We start from the raw sequence: 17,809 nt of genomic DNA on the forward strand, positions 1-17,809 counted from the left end.
TATTATAGAACAGTCTACAGGACATACTACACATTAGGTATCAAATATGCCATAATGGTAAAGAAAAACCACTTTAAGACAGTTCGTAAAAACTAGGTTTTAGTACAATTCTGATTAGTCTGAAGAGTAAACCATTCATGAACTCCACGTTTCACCACTATAGTTTTACTTTGTTGCAAAATCAAGTCCAAAGGGACAATGCTGCATCACCCTACCTATCCACCAAGACAGGTCAGAGAACTACACGGCTGAAGACTCCAGCACTGATTTTACAGACCCCCTTACTATTGAGACTAAATACCTACACATCCCTCTTCAGACAGCAACTTCATATGACCTTAGTCCATTAGAGGAGCAAAAAAAGAGAAGTCAGACACCCTCAAGACACAAAACTTTCAGAGATAATTGTACAAAAGACTGGTATTCGGACATCAAAACAAATGTTCATCTGTCATCTTTGCTGCACTCACAACCACCACCTCTTCAAGGCCTTTTTAGAAAAAAATACTGAAGATGCACCTTGGATTTTAACCCAACAATAACTACTATGCTTGATACTTTAGAATAACTGAAAGGCTCTGAATATGTATAAATACTGCTTAGTTATAAAGAAAAGGAGATGGTCAAAGCAAATACCATACAACAAGCATATACTGGCATTTACATTTAAGGAAAAGACACACAATAATAGAAGACAGAGGACTTTCAGAAAGCAGTGTTTTCTATGCTTTAAACAGCTATGATAGTTCCTCTAGCCATTCCTTTAGATAGAATTCTCTGTAGAATTAGATTACAAGATTTAAAAAAAAAAAAAAAAAAAAAAAATCGAACAGTCACAAAAAGCAGAAGTAACATCAACTAAACTAAATTAAGTGACAGTGTTGTTTTATACTAAAGGACTCATTGAAACTGTGCAGCAATACAGCACAATAGGCTGGATGCTGACTTAAGCTACAATATTATTCCCTCCATGCAGGTAAAACCTATAGCAGCCTTGAAACTGCTTTAATTTGCACCAATACAGACTTTGCCTTAAGGATTCTGTATCAGATGGGGATACCAAAACCTGCTCAGTGCCAGTAATATTAAAAAGCAATATTCTGAAGCTGCTTTTTTAATTTCATGAAGCAATTTTTAAAGCTTTAAATAGAGCCAATCCTCAGGGTTTCATTAACTTCCCAAGCAATTCTTAAAGAATAGCATCTGTTTTTCTTTATTCTAAATGGAGACACCAAAGAGCACACTTGCTATCTTATCTTTCTCATATCACCAATATCTTAAACAGAAAGCATGTCTAAGCTATTTGACCAATATTTAAGACAAACATCCACATAAAACAAGCTTTATGGCAAGTAATGGGCAATTCTACCCAGCATAAACTAAGCAGCAACAGATCCAGAAGTGCATAAGCACTAATGGGCACTGTCAAGGGCACTATTTAGAGCTCGTAATTCTCACACAGATCCCTCAACAGACTACTTAACAAAGTTTCAAATTACAGACACCATCATTTACACTACCCTCCACCCTCTTGTTTAATGCTGTCAGATTGCATTAAACTGGCACTATAAACTAGCAACACATAAGAAACAAATCAGAATTCCTAAAACATCTAGAAAGGAAAAGCAGTATTTTCCAAGCTTCCTAATACAAAATTAAAGGAGTTTATTATTTGAGAGGCCTCATGCTTTCTAACAGTCACCAGACTCTGGTTAACACTGCTTCGGAGTCTCGTTCTAAGGGTCTCTCTGTGGTGCAACTTAAGTTTCCTCAACAGGATGCACAGTAAAGCCATTACAAGTACACACAATAAGACCAGACATTCCTCTCAAAATCTCTTGAGTCTTACTGTGATCACTACATTCAAGAAACCTGAAACAAGGATATACACAATAGACAAATTAGAGCCTAAATTTTTGAAGAGTTACTCACAAGTTGGATGAACAATTGGCAGGAGATAGTTTTCTTGGATAATTTAGTTGCAATGTTTTCACTGAACAAAATCTTTAGTTAATAAGCATTTACAGAATATTTGTGAATATGAAGCTAAAAATCACTGGTTAAAACATAGATATTTGCTACACAGCAAACACTTAACCAATGTATTACCTCAGACTGAACTTAAATGACTTCCTGCATTAGCAGAATGAACCAATGGTGTGCTCCTAGTCTCATTCTTCTTTTGTTCCTACTTTTAGTTGTTTGACTAATACCAACTTTGAGATCTCTATATGTTCACCATTAGCACACCACCATTTGAAAGGTGTAGGGAAAAAAAGCCTTTTTCTCCTAACTACTCTAACATTCTGGACCTCTAAAAATTCCTTTTTTACTCACTACATCCTGCAACATATTTGGTAATGAGCACCATACCACTCATTACATACTGTCTTTTGATACTGAGAGTATTTGGCTCAACTTATTTCATTCAAATCAAAGTGGGGGAAGGACGATTGTGTTAGGTTGTCAGTCCATTTTTCTGTATCCTAAGTTTGAAGGGATTTTCCAAAATGCTTTGGACTAAGAACTCTAGCTTTTTATAGCCCAAAGAAAGTTTACGTCAATGAGGAAGCACATTAGACTTTCCACTTACTATAGTGTACAATAAATGTTTAAAAAACAGCTTGATGACAGACCTTAGAACTTACTAAATTAAAATCATGCTTATCTGGAATTCAGTGCTTGCAATGGTCACTTTCATAAGTTACAACCTCATAATGATGAGTGTGTAAGCTAGCTTAGTTTACTTATCCCCAACATGTCAAGATGAAATTAACACTAGCTGGACTGAGTTTTTAGACGGGTTTACATATGCCTATAAATAACAATACCAAAACATTCATGAAGATGGTTTAAAAGAGGTCATCCATTTACTACTCTAAACAACTTGGTGGAAAAATTGTTTAGTAACATCTGTTTCAATAACCACCATAATTTTTAGCTGCTCTTCTTTACCTACCTTCAGATGTTTTCCAGCGTTTCCACAGATCCTCAATGGTGATATGTTTGTCTTCTCTGTGCAGGTGACTATGTTTATTAGAGGCATCCTTGTATTGCATATCTTCCCTTAGAAACTGAAGAAAAAGGGAAAACATCATCTCAATATCATGCCAAGATAACTATTTCCAAACAGAAACTAGAAGTAAATCAGGAAGGACAATCTTTACTATATATTCCCCATGTAAGCTGCACACAATTTAAAGTAAGCTGACTACATCAGACATTCAGAAAGCAAGTTAAACACACTTACAGGATTTGATTTTCATAGTTATTAAATCCTAGGGAAACTGAAGGAGCAGTTGCTAGTATACTAGGTTTAACAACATTATTAGTATGTCTTAGATTTAGAGTGCTTAAAAGAACCAACCACACCAGTCATACTGCAAACTTCTGTATTCTAAAGACATTTAACCAACTTCATCTACTTGAAAATAAGACCATTTAAGATTTGAAAGTGTGACAGTTCTTTACAGATGAGTAATACTTGAATCCTGCTACACCAGTTAAGTGCAACTGCTTGAGGGATGAGAGAAAGGTGTTGACTAACTATTACTAGAGTCCTTTGATTAGACAACAAAAATTTGACTTCTATTTCATCAAATTAAAAGAAGTCATGTTAGGGCCAATTTTCTTCTTGTTAATCATTCCTCAGCAGTTACACTACAAGCACAGAAGCATTACACAAAGCTGTTTCATTGTCAGTAATTAACAGGATGCCAACATCAAAACACTGCATTGTGCCTTTTGGTAAGCATGATAGAAAGGGAGATTGCATCATATATAGCAGTGTTCTGTCAGTATTTCACAAGTCACTATAAACGGCTTCTCCAACTACATACAAGGAAAAAAAGCATGGAGCTGTAAAGCCCATTTTATTTTTATTTCAGGCAGGCCTAGAAAAGTTGGAATACTGGTTAGAAAACCACTTTCACATTAATAGTGGAAATCTTCCATACATATCAGTCCCTAAATGCACAGCAGGAGCAGTGTCTGTGGGTGGAGATCTTAATATTAGTACCGGAAAACTAACACGCGAGATAAGTAATCTTCCAGAGCATTCCATTTCTGAAGGATACATCTGCTTAAATAAAATCAGATATAGATAGTCACTACAGCTAACTCGAAAAACAGCTTTTTATGTTGCTGCTCATATGTCATCACCACTTCAAGAAGGCGGCCAAGCTAGCAATGCACTGCAGAAGACCCCACTTAACATTTAGTCCTGGTAGTAATTTATCTGTAGAGCTTCCCATATAGGCCCCATTTCTAACAAATCTATAGATCATGTAATTCAAGAAACTGCAGGAGAGACTGAAAAATAGCCAATGTTAAACCATAATACCAACTCTTAATAAAAACAGTGTATGATAACAGAAATATGCAAGTAAAAAGCTAACACTCATCAATTTCTCCTTATTAAAAACTTCATTCTTAGTAGGAAGTAAGGAGTCTAAAAAATGAGAAGCGATTCAAGTTTCTCCTCTAACTGCTAGACATGGGATAAAGTACCAGTTGCCTTTCCTAATCCAATTGTAAAGTCATACATAACTTTTAGTTCCAAATACAGCTTGGATGCAAACCCTCTCTCATTCATCTACCACTTCAAAACCTTTTTCATTGTCAGACATTAGCTTTCTAAAGCCTTTTGATCCTTAAAATAGTTCCATTAAGTCCATATGAATTGAACAAGCATTTTTAACTTCTCTTCTGTATGTATGAGAAAGGCATAATATAGATATACGCCCATTATATGCATGAGAAATACAGGAGGAATTTATGAAATATAGGAGAATAACTGAAAATAACAGTCAGAGCAGAGGCAATTACAGAACTTCTGAAACACCATGGACCCAGCAAATATAAAAAGGTACAAGCACAGAAAAAGACTGTAACTATAGCTGTAACTATATGCAAATATAAAGATATCTGCTGCATAACCTCTGTTGCACATTCCACAGTCCAGGTATGAACTCCGAGTACTTCCCAAATTGGCACAACTACCATGAAGCTGGCAATCTCCAGAGCTAACATGCAACAAGCAAACAAGGGCGGATCATCTTATTCATTCCCACTCTGTAAACTAAAGAAACAAAACAATAAAACAAAAAAATTTTCTTATCCACTAACATCTCTAAGACTTTCCAGATTAAAGTATAGTCTGACAGCTGAAACAGCAGGAAAGAACTGATGCTTCCCTGCTTCACCTTTCCCCTTCAGACTCCAAGTACATACTATCAACTACCATCCCCAATGTGTCTTTTGAGAACTTGTGAAAAATGTACTAAAAAGGCAGAAAAATATATTACAGGTCCCTCCCTATAAAGACAATCTCCCTTCATATGGGGGCTAAGGTACATGTTAACACTTACTCTCAGCTTTCTAGTGGCTGGTGAGGCACTGCCCTCGGAGACTCCAAATGTCAGGCGTGGACACTTGTTTTAAAAACAAGCGCTGTAGGCCGATCAAGCTCCTGAAGAAGAGCGGAATGGCATATGTGCTGTATATGAAGGTTTCAGCACACTTTGCATCTCCTCAGCTAAAATTCATACCTCAGATCAGTTTTGTTCCTCAGAAATAAACTTGCCTCTATCTTTACTGCTAGTTGTGAGCAGAAGTTGTAAAATACAGTAGGATGTGAAGGTTTGAACAGTCACAGGTGCTGTCAAAGAAAATCTGAATTGCTGTTAACAATTCTACATACAGGGTTAGGAATAAAGAAGAGAAGAAGCCAACTGAAACAGAAAAGCTTCAAGGTGTTAACATCTCATCCCAAAGCACTATAAGGTACTATAAAAACGCATTCTGATTTTAAAAATGGGAGGGACATAGGTTACCTCGGCACAGAGCTAAGCAATGCAAACGACAGTTTTTGGAAAACTTGCAGCATTTCATGTCGTTCTGCTACAGAGCCCGCAGAGGGAGCAAGAGCTAAGGTATGAATCCACGCTCTCAACACACCACTGGAACACAACCAGCTCCGCTGACAAGTTGAGGAGAAAAAATGAAAAGCTGATTTCACATTTCATCACAAATACAGAAAACAAATCCAAGTTTGAAGCGCAAGATTTCCCAGGAGAAGAGGACAAGAGTGAAAAAGATCTGGTGTATACTGAGAGATAGTTTAGAGTATTTTATTAAGTCCCTTTTTTAAAAGAGACTGTCAACACACAAACTTGTAAACAGTTTGCGTTGAGTAATCCATCCGCAGTTACATCACAGAGGGAGAGATTATGCGTTTATGGGAATTCCTTCAAAAAAGAGCCTCTCTTCTGTTCAATCCTACTCATATTGCTCCCAGATCCTGTGAAACAACCACGATAATTTCCTCCACAAGATTATCTAACACCAGATGGTCACAACAGTAAAGTTACAGTGTGCATAGCTATAAAGAGGCTGTCGTGTTTCAAAGAATGAACGCATTTACTAATGAAAAGATATATGACAAACATCTTTCTTTTGTTTAAAATACCTTTCTTTCAAAACTGGCCTAATATGGAAGTTCTCCTTTAAGAAAAGGAATTGTGTCCTAAATTGAAGAAAGCCATAAAAACAGAAAAACTCTGGTAAAAACAGAGGATTTTTCTGTTCCTTGTCATGACAGCTAATCTCTCTTCTGTTGCCTTGGTCATTAAGTATACACAGAAAAGGTTAGAAAAATAACTCTAAATAGAGAGGTTAAAAGAATAAGCTCTAACGAAAACCATCTATGGATTATCTTAGTCAACATAATTACTCAAGAGGGAGAAGGCCTTTTAAGACTACATAATTTAAACCAATAAAGCAGCAGATAAGTTACTTAAAAATTCTGTGTGAAACAAAAAAATCATTTTGTCAAGGTAGTTACTTCAAAAAACAAGGAGAGGGTAAAAAACAACATCACACCTAGACTCAGAACTGGAGTTTTGATCCCAAAAGTACCACGACAACTTGCCATTACAAAGATCCACATTCCAAAGCCCAAAGTTCAGCACCATAATAGGTGGAGAGGAAATTTTCTCCACCCTGGAGGTGACAGGGCTTGTGGAACCCTGGAAAGGAGTTACGAGCTCAGGTAAGTCACAACCTTCCTTCTTCTTCAGAAAGCTGTAACCTGATGCTACAACGACCACCAAAAAAAAAAAAAATTCCAACCCTTCCAAAACAGGAAAAAAGATACAGCAAAATCCAATACTTGTCTGACATGGAGAGAGCACTTATAAACTAAAGCCACATGCAACCACACAAAAAGTTAAAATATGCTAAATTGCAAGAGTATGCAAGTTGCAAGAGATGCTGGCTCCTTGAGGAGCAAATGAACAACTACATACTTTTGCAAATGCCAGTGGAAAAGTAAAATTAACCACACGCACTAACTGCAGAAGGAAGTATTCATATGCTATGTTTATATTTTGTTCTGGGTGAAGGCTCAAGTTTATGATTTTCAGTTTCATGAACTTAAAATAGAGCCTCTAACTGACAAGTTTACTTTAAGAGCAATTAGTAACATATTCTGGCTAACTGTTCTGTCTTCCTTGAGCATCTATTCCTTAAACAGTGTTACTTATTTTGGTTTTATTCCATCAAAAGAAAACCTGCAAAAGTTACAACTTTGGTTTTCCTCTAATCCTACCTTCAGATACAGCTGGTCACTGTTAGACAGACGTTCCCTCCCATCTACTGCTTCCAGACTTGTTGGCAACTATTGCGATGTCACATGAATCGACTAAGTTATGTCAAGTGTGCTTTTAAAAGGCAATGTTCAGGTATGACAGCATTCACAGCTGCCTACCTTATAGAAATGGCTTCTAAAGATGTTGCACGGTAAAATAAGAAAATGTATTTAAGCAGAATAGAAAGACTACTAGAAAAATGTAGGATGTAGCCATGAAAGCATTACCAAGTATATCTTCAGTAATCTACAAACTCTATTGAAAAAATATTATTGCAGCTCTAAACAAAGTTGTGGCTATTGTACTGCAAAGTAAATGTCGCAATCTCTTCAAGGCCAAGTTAGAAGTTCCAAGGGAGCACTTAACTGTAGCAGGACTAAATGCCTGCAGTGCTACATAAACAGGTGCAGACAGCCATGTATTAGCTTAAGTACCTCCAAGGAGACAAGGCATGAGGTAGGTCTGATCCAAATCACATTGGAACAGGTTTCTATGCAACCGTACCCACGATAACACATGCTGCCTCCCTACAGGACTCCTTTGCACAGGCACAGCCGCAGCTTAACACAGCGGTACTGTTTTCAGACAAGACCTGGCTTCTACCTGTCTTGCTCTGAAAAAAAACAGGCTGTGTAGACGTGCTCAGAGGTGCTTACAAAACTTCAGGAGGCTAAAAGACACTCTTGCCTGGGGACAAATACATTAGCAGTTGACTGATAAAACTCAATGGAAAAAAAAAAGACTTCTATTAACAGATCTACGACAAACTAAGGGAATTGAACTAACACAATAGTTTTGGGGGAAAAGGTTTGTTATACTGGTTAGGAAGCTCAAAATATTCATTTGAAAGATTAGTGTTTGTAACAGAATGGTCTTGCACAGTGAAATGTAAAACACACTCAGGAGCCTTCCCAGTATTATGCAAAACATTTACAGTGTTTTCAGTTTCTGAACCACTGTAGCAGATATTTCTCTACCACAGAATTTTGCCTAATCGGCTGACACTGAAGTATAAACTAGTTCCACAAAAACGAACACCAGTTCATTATATGAATGATATGGATGAAACCAGAATACTAAGGGAATAGTAAAGGACATTTAACATCTTGCTAAGTGTATATTTGCAAACAACAAAACGAAGCAAGAGCTCAGGCTGTAGCAGAACCTCTCCCAGCTGAAATGATAACACCTGGGGTAGGCTCCTGAGGTTTATCAAGGTACCAAGATGCACTAAACAAAGTGAGATCAAGCTTTTGAACAAATGTCATCCATTATTTCTTAACATCTGTTCCACACATAGCTGTACTTCCCCCCACTCCCCAAAACTTCTACTAAATCTTTACACCCTCCAAGATGTAACAATCAAAAGGAAGAGAAATTCTGTGCATAAATTTGCTTTTGTTCAAGAATACAGAAAGGCTATTAACTTAAAGCCAGCCTGAGTTTAATGTTAAATTCTGAAAGTGATTTTTCATCTCACACATAATGCTCCTAATACCTCAATTATACATACTTAAAAGGGGAGCACCACACTATCTTGGCACCTAGCTCTTCAGGAGTTCCTGTCATAGAATTTCTTGCAAGTTTGCTTGAAGTATTTAGTACTCACTACTGTCCAGAACAGATTATTGAAATAAATAGGTCTCGGGTCTAAACTAGTAAATCATGTTTCATTCATTTTTATATATATTTTAAGGAATTAAAAGAACAAAGATATCCACAGACTTCTTTCACCAACTCAGCTTTACACAAATTGAATACTCAGCTTTATTTCAGCAGTAATTTGGAAAATAACTTCACATTGAGAAGTTCCATGTTAAATGTTATTTCTCCAGATTCTCCTAAAGCAGTAAGACTAATGCATAATATTTTAATTTAGCAAGCTTGTAAAATAAATTGTGATGTATAGAGGCATATACCATTTTAATTGCTAGAAGGAAGGAAGCATAAACACCAAGAATATGACTAGCAAATTAATTACATAATAAAAGTAAGTAATAAGGGCACAAACTGGTTCTCCTATATTATAAAAGCCTTTAATCACAAATTAGCATTAAAAGGAAAGTATACTGAAGCATGTTTCTGAAGTCACTCTAGTTCTATAAATTACTTATTTTTAACCAAGTTGTTTACATTTGGCCTCTGTATCTTCTCCATTTTTATTTCCTTCTAGATTCTTTGACTTCTTTCTTTTTTAAACTCCATCTCTTCAACTTCTATCAAAAAGCCACAACATACTCTCTCAAGACATTACATTAGTCCCACTTCTCTTGGATTATTTGCATCTTGGATGCAATATAACCTCAAGCCCTCAAATAGCTTCACAGAGCCCATCTATTCAGAGAATGTCAACTTAAAAGTCTCGGGCTGTCAAATATTCTGCCCAGCAGATGTACTATCGCCAAGGCGCTATATTACTATTGCTATTCGTAGTCAGATCATATGAGCTACTTTTCTGCTTTAATCACTGTACGGAAGACAATTATCCTCCCTGGTTTAGGCCACTAAAGCTGGATTCTTTTTGATTTTAGCCTCCAGATAACGTTTGAAGTCTGGCACTTTGCATATCACCCCTGAGCTTCCAATTTCTTTGACCACAATGTTAAAAGCCATTCTCTGATCATTTCATGCTTTCAATACTGCAGTCTCTTCCTCTCCACACAGTGGTTTTTGTCTTTTTTTTTTTTTTTGATGGTGGTGGTTTTGTGTGGGGTTTGTTGGGTTGCGTGGTTTTTTGTTAAGTAATTATCCAAGTCCACCCATTAAAAAAACTCAAACAAAATATCAAGATATTAAGTGATCTATCCAAAGATCCCACGCAAAGTTGTAAATTCATGCCATTAGCTTTGTGTGGCATTAGAAGCACAGTTAGATATTAATATTTCCAAAACATCAATTTATTCTATTTCTAGAGAGAGATTCCTTGAGGAAATCGCTTGATGTAGGATCCACATATAGAGGTTCTCTGGAAACCGGAAAAACCTATGTAAATAGTGAACATATGATAAGTCTGTCTTACTGCTTGTGCCTCTTCATCATTAAAACAAATCATGTACATGTGGTGCAACAGACGCTTCCTGAGGCAGATAGCCTCCCACAACACATGACTAAAACCTCAGTTAGTAATGTGTTCTCCCTTTCACTTACCCATTTACAGCCTGCCTCTTTAAACTACTTTAAACAATTGCAATCTTTCGTATGTTAATAACAACATAACAATAGCAAGAGCTAGATTTGATAGAGAAATCCGTATTAGCCTGTCCTAACGGTAACTATAGTCTTTTTCCACATCCTTCCTTTTACTCTCTGCTGTACTGTGCTCTCTGGTTTTCATACTATGATAGTGTACTTTACAGAAATTAGTAACTGCAAAGTAAAGCATAAAGTATGACACAAACTATTATCCAAAACATTTTTTTCCTTTAAGTTATGCTTCTTGTTTTGAAGTACATAATTCTACATTGACAATTCAGAGCAAGTACTAGAAAGTTATGTGAATCCTGAATGCAAAAAGAAAATTAAAACACGAGTAGCTATGACAAAAGCTCTTTTTTCCTCCAAGTATTTTCTAATAACTACAATTAGAAAAGTATATTCTAGTGTATTTAACTTTTTTTCATCTTTATAAATCTCTTAAATTATACCATCTAGTCTAACCTAGGTAACAGACCAAAGAATAAGGAAAAAAATATCTAACCATTATATGCTCAAACCAGAACTCCTCTGTCTTCCTCAGAAGACTTCAACAAATCCCTCATGTGTTTAAATGACTAATAAATCTTGTTCTAAAAATTTAGATCAGGTTTCCCCCCATTGATTTCAAAGTCAAATACAAGCTTCTTTCCATTCCACACAAAGTAGATCCAAGAAGTTTCCAGTATCAGACATTATTTGAGAAAACAAAAAGTTTCTTATAGAAGTTCAAATGTTTTTACTTCCTAGAGAAATTCTCTCTCTACAGAACAATTTTATGTGAGATAACATTTCACAGAGGAAAACCAGAACTACAACATAAAACAGGGCATGAGGAACATTAGGAAAAATAATTGACTGTGCAGATTAAATGTCTGGAATCACTGTTGGGAGTTCTCAATTGGATTAGCAAATTAAAATACTTAAACAGTTCAACATCTTTAGCTCTTGTTACCTTCCCCCCTAAAAATAACTTATTTACAAGAACTTCCTTACTTGGTGTAAATATACACTTGTAATTTGTAACACCATTTCAGTACTGGTAAAACAGCAGGAAATTATTGTACAGCATCACATTTTTCCTGCCAAATAAAAAGCCAATGAATATCTGATCAACATAGTCAATATGCTGTTCTTCCAGGAGTCTTGCAAGCAAAAACCATGCAGCATGAAACGTGAAATCCATTACCCTGCTGTTAAATAAAATTCCTGTATTTCACATAAGCTATTCTTAAAATAAAGTTGTTTGGTTTGGGGTTTTTTTTGTGTGTGTGTGGTTTGTTGGTTTGGTTTGCTTGCTGGTGTTTCATTTTGGTTTGGTTTAGGGTTTTTTTTTGTTTGTACATTATCAGTCCTTACTCAAACAAAACAAGCAGCATTACTCACTGTTACAGGGGGGGAAAAAAAAGAAATCTGGTTTTGAAATAGTATATATTAGGACATAATTAGTATATATTCAGACCTACTGTAATCAGGTAACTACGTAACTATGTTGTCAAAATGTCATATCTTTTAAGATTATGGTAAAGTCCCAGTAGGAGCGCTACAACAAGAACATATAGATTACTACTTGAACTTGCAATTAAATTGCAGTTCTCATTAATTTCAGGTTTTCTTTTTCTTTTAATTTCTTAGAATAAAGCATTCTATGCAAATACATATTCACCACTGATTTGCATGGAAACTCTACATACAAAGAAGATCATTTAGGGTTTTTTATTAAATATTTTTTCAATAATTGAAAATGAGCTAGCAGAAAAAAGGCTTACGTTTCAGTCATCTTATTTTATGCACAGCTATTAGCAGTGCCCCTCATGAACTGTTCTAATTACAACCATTTTAACAGGTTTTAAGAGTAGCTTCTGTTGCTTGGATTTATCTCAACATTCCTCTGGATCAGGAAGAAACTTAAGGTCAGATATAGAGATGGTTCACTGAAAACCAGGACAGATCTTTCAAATACTGATTAAAAGTTTCCAATTTCAGCATTTTCTTTTTACTTTCTTAGCTTTTGTGTACAACGAATGCAGCACAAGTCAAGAGAACCACACAATGCTGAGAAGCTCCTCAGAAAACTCACACACCAACACTAATGTTTCAGTTTGCAGACTGGATTGTGCCTGTCCCAAACATGAGAACAACCAAACATTCTGTGATAACAGAGCAAGACGATTTCCAGTGCCTGGACTACCTTGCCATGACACCCCCAGAGTAGATTTTTTTCCTCCAAAGTTAAAAAGTACATTATTTTATTCTGGATTATTCTCTCCATTGTACCGTATTCCTTCAGAAAACTCGTATCAACCAAGCATCAATCACTGTTGATGCTGTTTACACATAGTCACGCAGAAAAGTAAGTAGCATCACCTTAAACTTGACAATGATAATTCACAACTCATTCAGGGAGAACAATCTGCCTGGAGATGTTACAAAAAAAGAGAAGAGAAATCAGGACTAGATTATTCTCCCACTCACCTCCAGTGAGAATGGACTTCAGAGCCACATGGCAATACCTTTATTTTTAGGGGACATCTCCACTCCCCTTACTTTCTCAAGCCTGTACCTGACAACTGCCAGAAAGCATGAGCAAGAAAATACACAGATATTTCCATTCCTATCCAGTAATTTTGAGAATCCTGATGGTCAAGTTGAGTAAGTGCAAGAGCAAATCCTTTGCCAGGACAACCAGGAGCATGCCTACCAAATTCACTCAAGTACAATCACAAAAAACTTCAGCCAGGTCTGAAGAACCTTCCTTAGTTCACAGGACTTAACCTACAAACAGCCTACAGCAGAAGGTGCTTGCTACTTGCCTGTAAAATGTAATTAAAAACACATAAGAAAGGTTTCTCGACTGCTATCTGTACCAGGTATTGTTTTACACCATGCAGCGCCTGGAACAGATCTAAGGTATCAAAAAACAGGAAAGCCCAGCAATGCCTTAAGCAAGAAAACCTTAGCACAAAGAAATTAAAATACCAGGTGGCAGATCATGTCAAGTCTTAGTTGCCTCGTTGCAAGCTAAACCAACACCATTTGCCTACCTCTTACACTAATCACAACAATAACAGCATTGCTACATAGTTGTATAAAACTTTCCTTTAGGCCAGAAAAATGGATAATACTACTCCATTTCAGACAGTTCTAGAAATTAGACTCTCCTTCCACATTTGGCTGTGGGAAGGGCTAAATTAAGAAAAACCAGCAATGATTACTGAAGTCCTGGAACATGAGTAGCTGTATCAAACCAAGGGGAAAAAAAAAAAAAGACCTTATGTATGCAAAAGTGAAGGCTTTTTACTCCTACCTCATCACTTTCATCTACTTCAATACCACCATCCTTGTCATCATCCATTTGCTTATGGATCATGCGGAGAGCTTCCAGGCTGAATCGGTCCTCTTCAGTAAAGCACGGTGGGCTGAGCGAACTGCAGGGATCTAAAGTGAGGAGAAAAAATACCAAAACAAAACAGAAATATTAGTTACTATCAATCTAGAATATAAAGCTCCCATGCAAGAAAAAGGGCTTACATTTCTGTATGTATACATGCACTTCACTGCACACAGACACCAGGTCAGAGATGACAAATTTAACTATAAAATAGTATTTTTTTTACCAAAAAAGTGAAGGGAGTGGGATCTGGGGGATGGAAATCAACTCTTTTTTTAACTCAGAAGAAAGCACAAATAATAGGCTAGAATAGTTGGACTTGAATGTTTTTTTCCACCCCTGTGACTGCTATTATATCTCCACTTCTTCTTCAATATATCATCTACCTTTAGTAATATATCACTGTAAAAGCAAATAAAGTCACTGTGTTTTCCAACCTCCTTTCTCAAAGCCCAGGCTAAACAGAGAGCAGTGGAAGAAGAGAAAAAGAATTATCATAACCTATCATCATAGCTTCATAAACAGATAACAAAGGGATGATAACCACATTACAGATCAAATTCAACGTAGATAGTACTACTGAATGCAAAATATTCAAGGACTGCAAAAGAAAGCACACCAAAGAAACTTCATCTGATAACAACATATGATATCTCAGGTCTATATGCTCTGATCAAAAGAAGCAGTCACTGTGGAACAGGATTCCAGGTCAAAAATAGTACATTTTTGTTTGCATTCATTACTAAAGGTTCATGGTTTATGTGCTTCTGATGGCTCTGCTTCCACCACGTCAGACTGTTTTATCCCTGTTCTTTCCTTTCCACAAGGCACATACCAAAGGCTCCAAAATTCTACAATGCATGATGGTCAGCTATCACTAAAGACTAGTCTTTCATGGACCTTGACATTAACTAATAGTTAGCTATTTAATGTTGATGTGCCAAATGCCATCAAAGAACAGAAGGTGGAGAAAGATCATTTTTTGAAAGTTCAGCTTTAATAAAATGATTAATTCCCACTGTAATGGCCATTATAAAAATGCACCGACTAGTCCCATGAACTGCAACCATGGCACAGTCAGAATCTCAGACACATACTAACAGACAGATCCCTACAGCCAGACATGAGTCACTGCATTCTTACTTCATACTTCAGTTGGATTATACAGAAAAGTTACCTGTGACCTGTGCCCATGTATCCATTAAACTGAACAGAGATGCTGGGTTTAGAACTGTTTCATATAAATCAGAAAGACAAATTACTAAACATTAAACCAGGCCAACCACAGTTTTCACCTTTGGAATGTAATTAATATTTCTTGAAAAAAGTGAAACAATTTTTTTTATATACATTACATTTTTTGTCCACCTTTGTTTCATTAGAAAAGGTTTAATTTGCACAATATACAACCTTTACACTTTTACCTTGCAATGAAAAAATTACTATCATTGGGGAGTTTAAGGACTTATCCCTGTAATACAGAGAATTTGGTGTAGAAAGGCTTCCCTTGCAATAGTAATGAATGAGAGTTCTGCTACTAATTCAATTCCAATAGCCATGAACAAAGAATATGACACTACCTAAATACAATCATATCAGAAGAATCATCTTTGTACTGCAAGATTAGATCTATACTGTGTTTTAAGTTAGAAGAAAGAATAATTGTCAGAACAGATAAACAGGTCCCTCAAACACACCCAACTTTTTAAATTTGTAATTAGTTCTATTCCTGCATAGGATAAAGTGTTAGATAAATAGTGTTCACAGTTTGCAAGCATCTACTCAAATGTTTTTCCACTGTTTTCAACTGAAAGCCCAGCTTTTCAAATCAAAAAGGTTTTCTCAGAGTACATATTCTCAACACTGAGGTTGATCAGTTTCTTAAATCAGAGTACTTATTTATCTTAAATATGCCATTTCTGTGTAAGTATGAAGACACTTTAAAGAGCTATGGCTCTGAGAGAAGTAAACAGGCTGCTGGTGCTTCATATGTCCCATGTGCTGGCTCTAGGAACACTTGATCTCCCAAGAGAAAACAGAGTTCCAATTGCTCCTTTTGAGACCGAGAAACATGGAGTAAGACATCTCAACTGCAATAAAAATTAACCCACTCTGAACAGAATCCAGATTTAGCTTCAGGTTTATTTGCATATGGCAAAATTAAACATTCCCAGACTGATATCACTTGTCATCCCCCTCTTTCAGAGAACAATCTTGAAACAAAAACAAATTACAAAGCCACAACCTAAAGAATAAGCGAAAAGCATTTCACAAGCATATCTACAGAGCCGTACCAAATAAAAAAAAAAAAAAATAGCTGATGGAAATTTAATTATCTGCAGCTCTACAGAAGATTCTAAAATGCAGTATTTTCCTCACTTGCATGGCAAAAACAATTCAAATTAATACTAGATGGAGTATGGTAGGAAACTTCTCAAACATCCAGTTAATTAGGATAAAAGCCAAGAGGAAAAAGTGCCAATATATAGCACAGCACCATAAATATAGCTAATAATTTATTTTTCACTTGGAATCCGCTCTATTGAAGGTGTGCCGGGATTCCAAACCGTCTATTGTACAAACCTGATTTCAAATCTGGACCAATTTCTCTGTCCTATTCTGCTGTGTTCTCATAAATACACTTATTCCAAAATCATCATCACAGGAAGGAGTACGGAGATGTTACCAAGATGTTTGCTCATGAAGTGAATCCGATAGCTTAGAATTTGACCCCTCCTTTAACAAACAGCACAGAAGAATTAGCAGAGCAAACAAAACAGACACAGTCACATGAAGTGGACAAAAGGCATACAAGCACACCATATGTCACTCCGGGCAGGAGTTATTTTACAGCCCAGTTTTTAACGTTGCCTTTTGCATTCTGGTAATGATAAGGAGGGAATTTGTTACTGAAAAACTGAATGTCAAATTCATGGCGCAAACTTGGCAGAGGCTTTTGAACCAAACCTTCCTCCTGCTGTGAGTAGCTCAGTAAATGCCTCCTGGCTCTGTGGTGAGAGGAGAAAGCACCTGCCCTGGGCCAGGGAGCTGCACAAGGCCACACGTACAGACCGCTCATACAGGAGACAGTTTGATAATGGACCAAGTACACAGTTATCCAACCCGGTATCCAGGAAACTTTGTATAATATTTACAGATAAGGGGAAAGTAATGCTTAACAATTCCCCCCCCCCTTTTTTTTTTCTTCCTCTCTTTTTTTTTTTTTTTCCCTCAACGAGGCTAAAATAAGATGAGACTACACGAAAAACTTCAGTTCAAAATTTACCTGAACTTTAAAATCATGGCTTTCTCATACCATTTCCTGAAGGCAACTGGAGGTAAACTTAAAGGGGCACTGTCAACACAAGCCAGTGAGGAAAACTAATTACACCCATATCTTCAAGCATGCATGCCCTTGAAATCTGTTTTAGGAGAAATACACCATTAGAAATGGTTCCAAAGAAAAAGGGTGTGTGCACCTCGCAGTCTGTCATCTATCCTGCATTTACTTTTCCCTAAATTGTCGTGAGTGTAGCAGACTTCAGAAAGAAAAGGACTGACAGGCCAACAAATAGCT

The 17,809-nt window shown here is 36.5% G+C and overlaps 1 protein-coding gene across 1 annotated transcript in view; it reads right to left on the minus strand.

Moving 5' to 3' along the window:
- The window catches only part of STIM2 (stromal interaction molecule 2), a 68,793-nt gene that overhangs the window by 16,954 nt on the left and 34,030 nt on the right, over window positions 1–17,809 (minus strand). Inside the window, exons 2-3 of the mRNA XM_065634430.1 lie at window positions 14,149–14,279; window positions 2,960–3,074 (exon numbers count right to left, since the gene is read on the minus strand). Coding sequence (XP_065490502.1) covers window positions 2,960–3,074; window positions 14,149–14,279 — 246 coding nt within the window. The remainder of the gene's footprint in view (window positions 1–2,959; window positions 3,075–14,148; window positions 14,280–17,809) is intronic.

Source organism: Caloenas nicobarica, chromosome 4 (assembly GCF_036013445.1).
Source record: "Caloenas nicobarica isolate bCalNic1 chromosome 4, bCalNic1.hap1, whole genome shotgun sequence".
In the NCBI taxonomy this organism is placed as follows: Eukaryota; Metazoa; Chordata; class Aves; order Columbiformes; family Columbidae; genus Caloenas; species Caloenas nicobarica.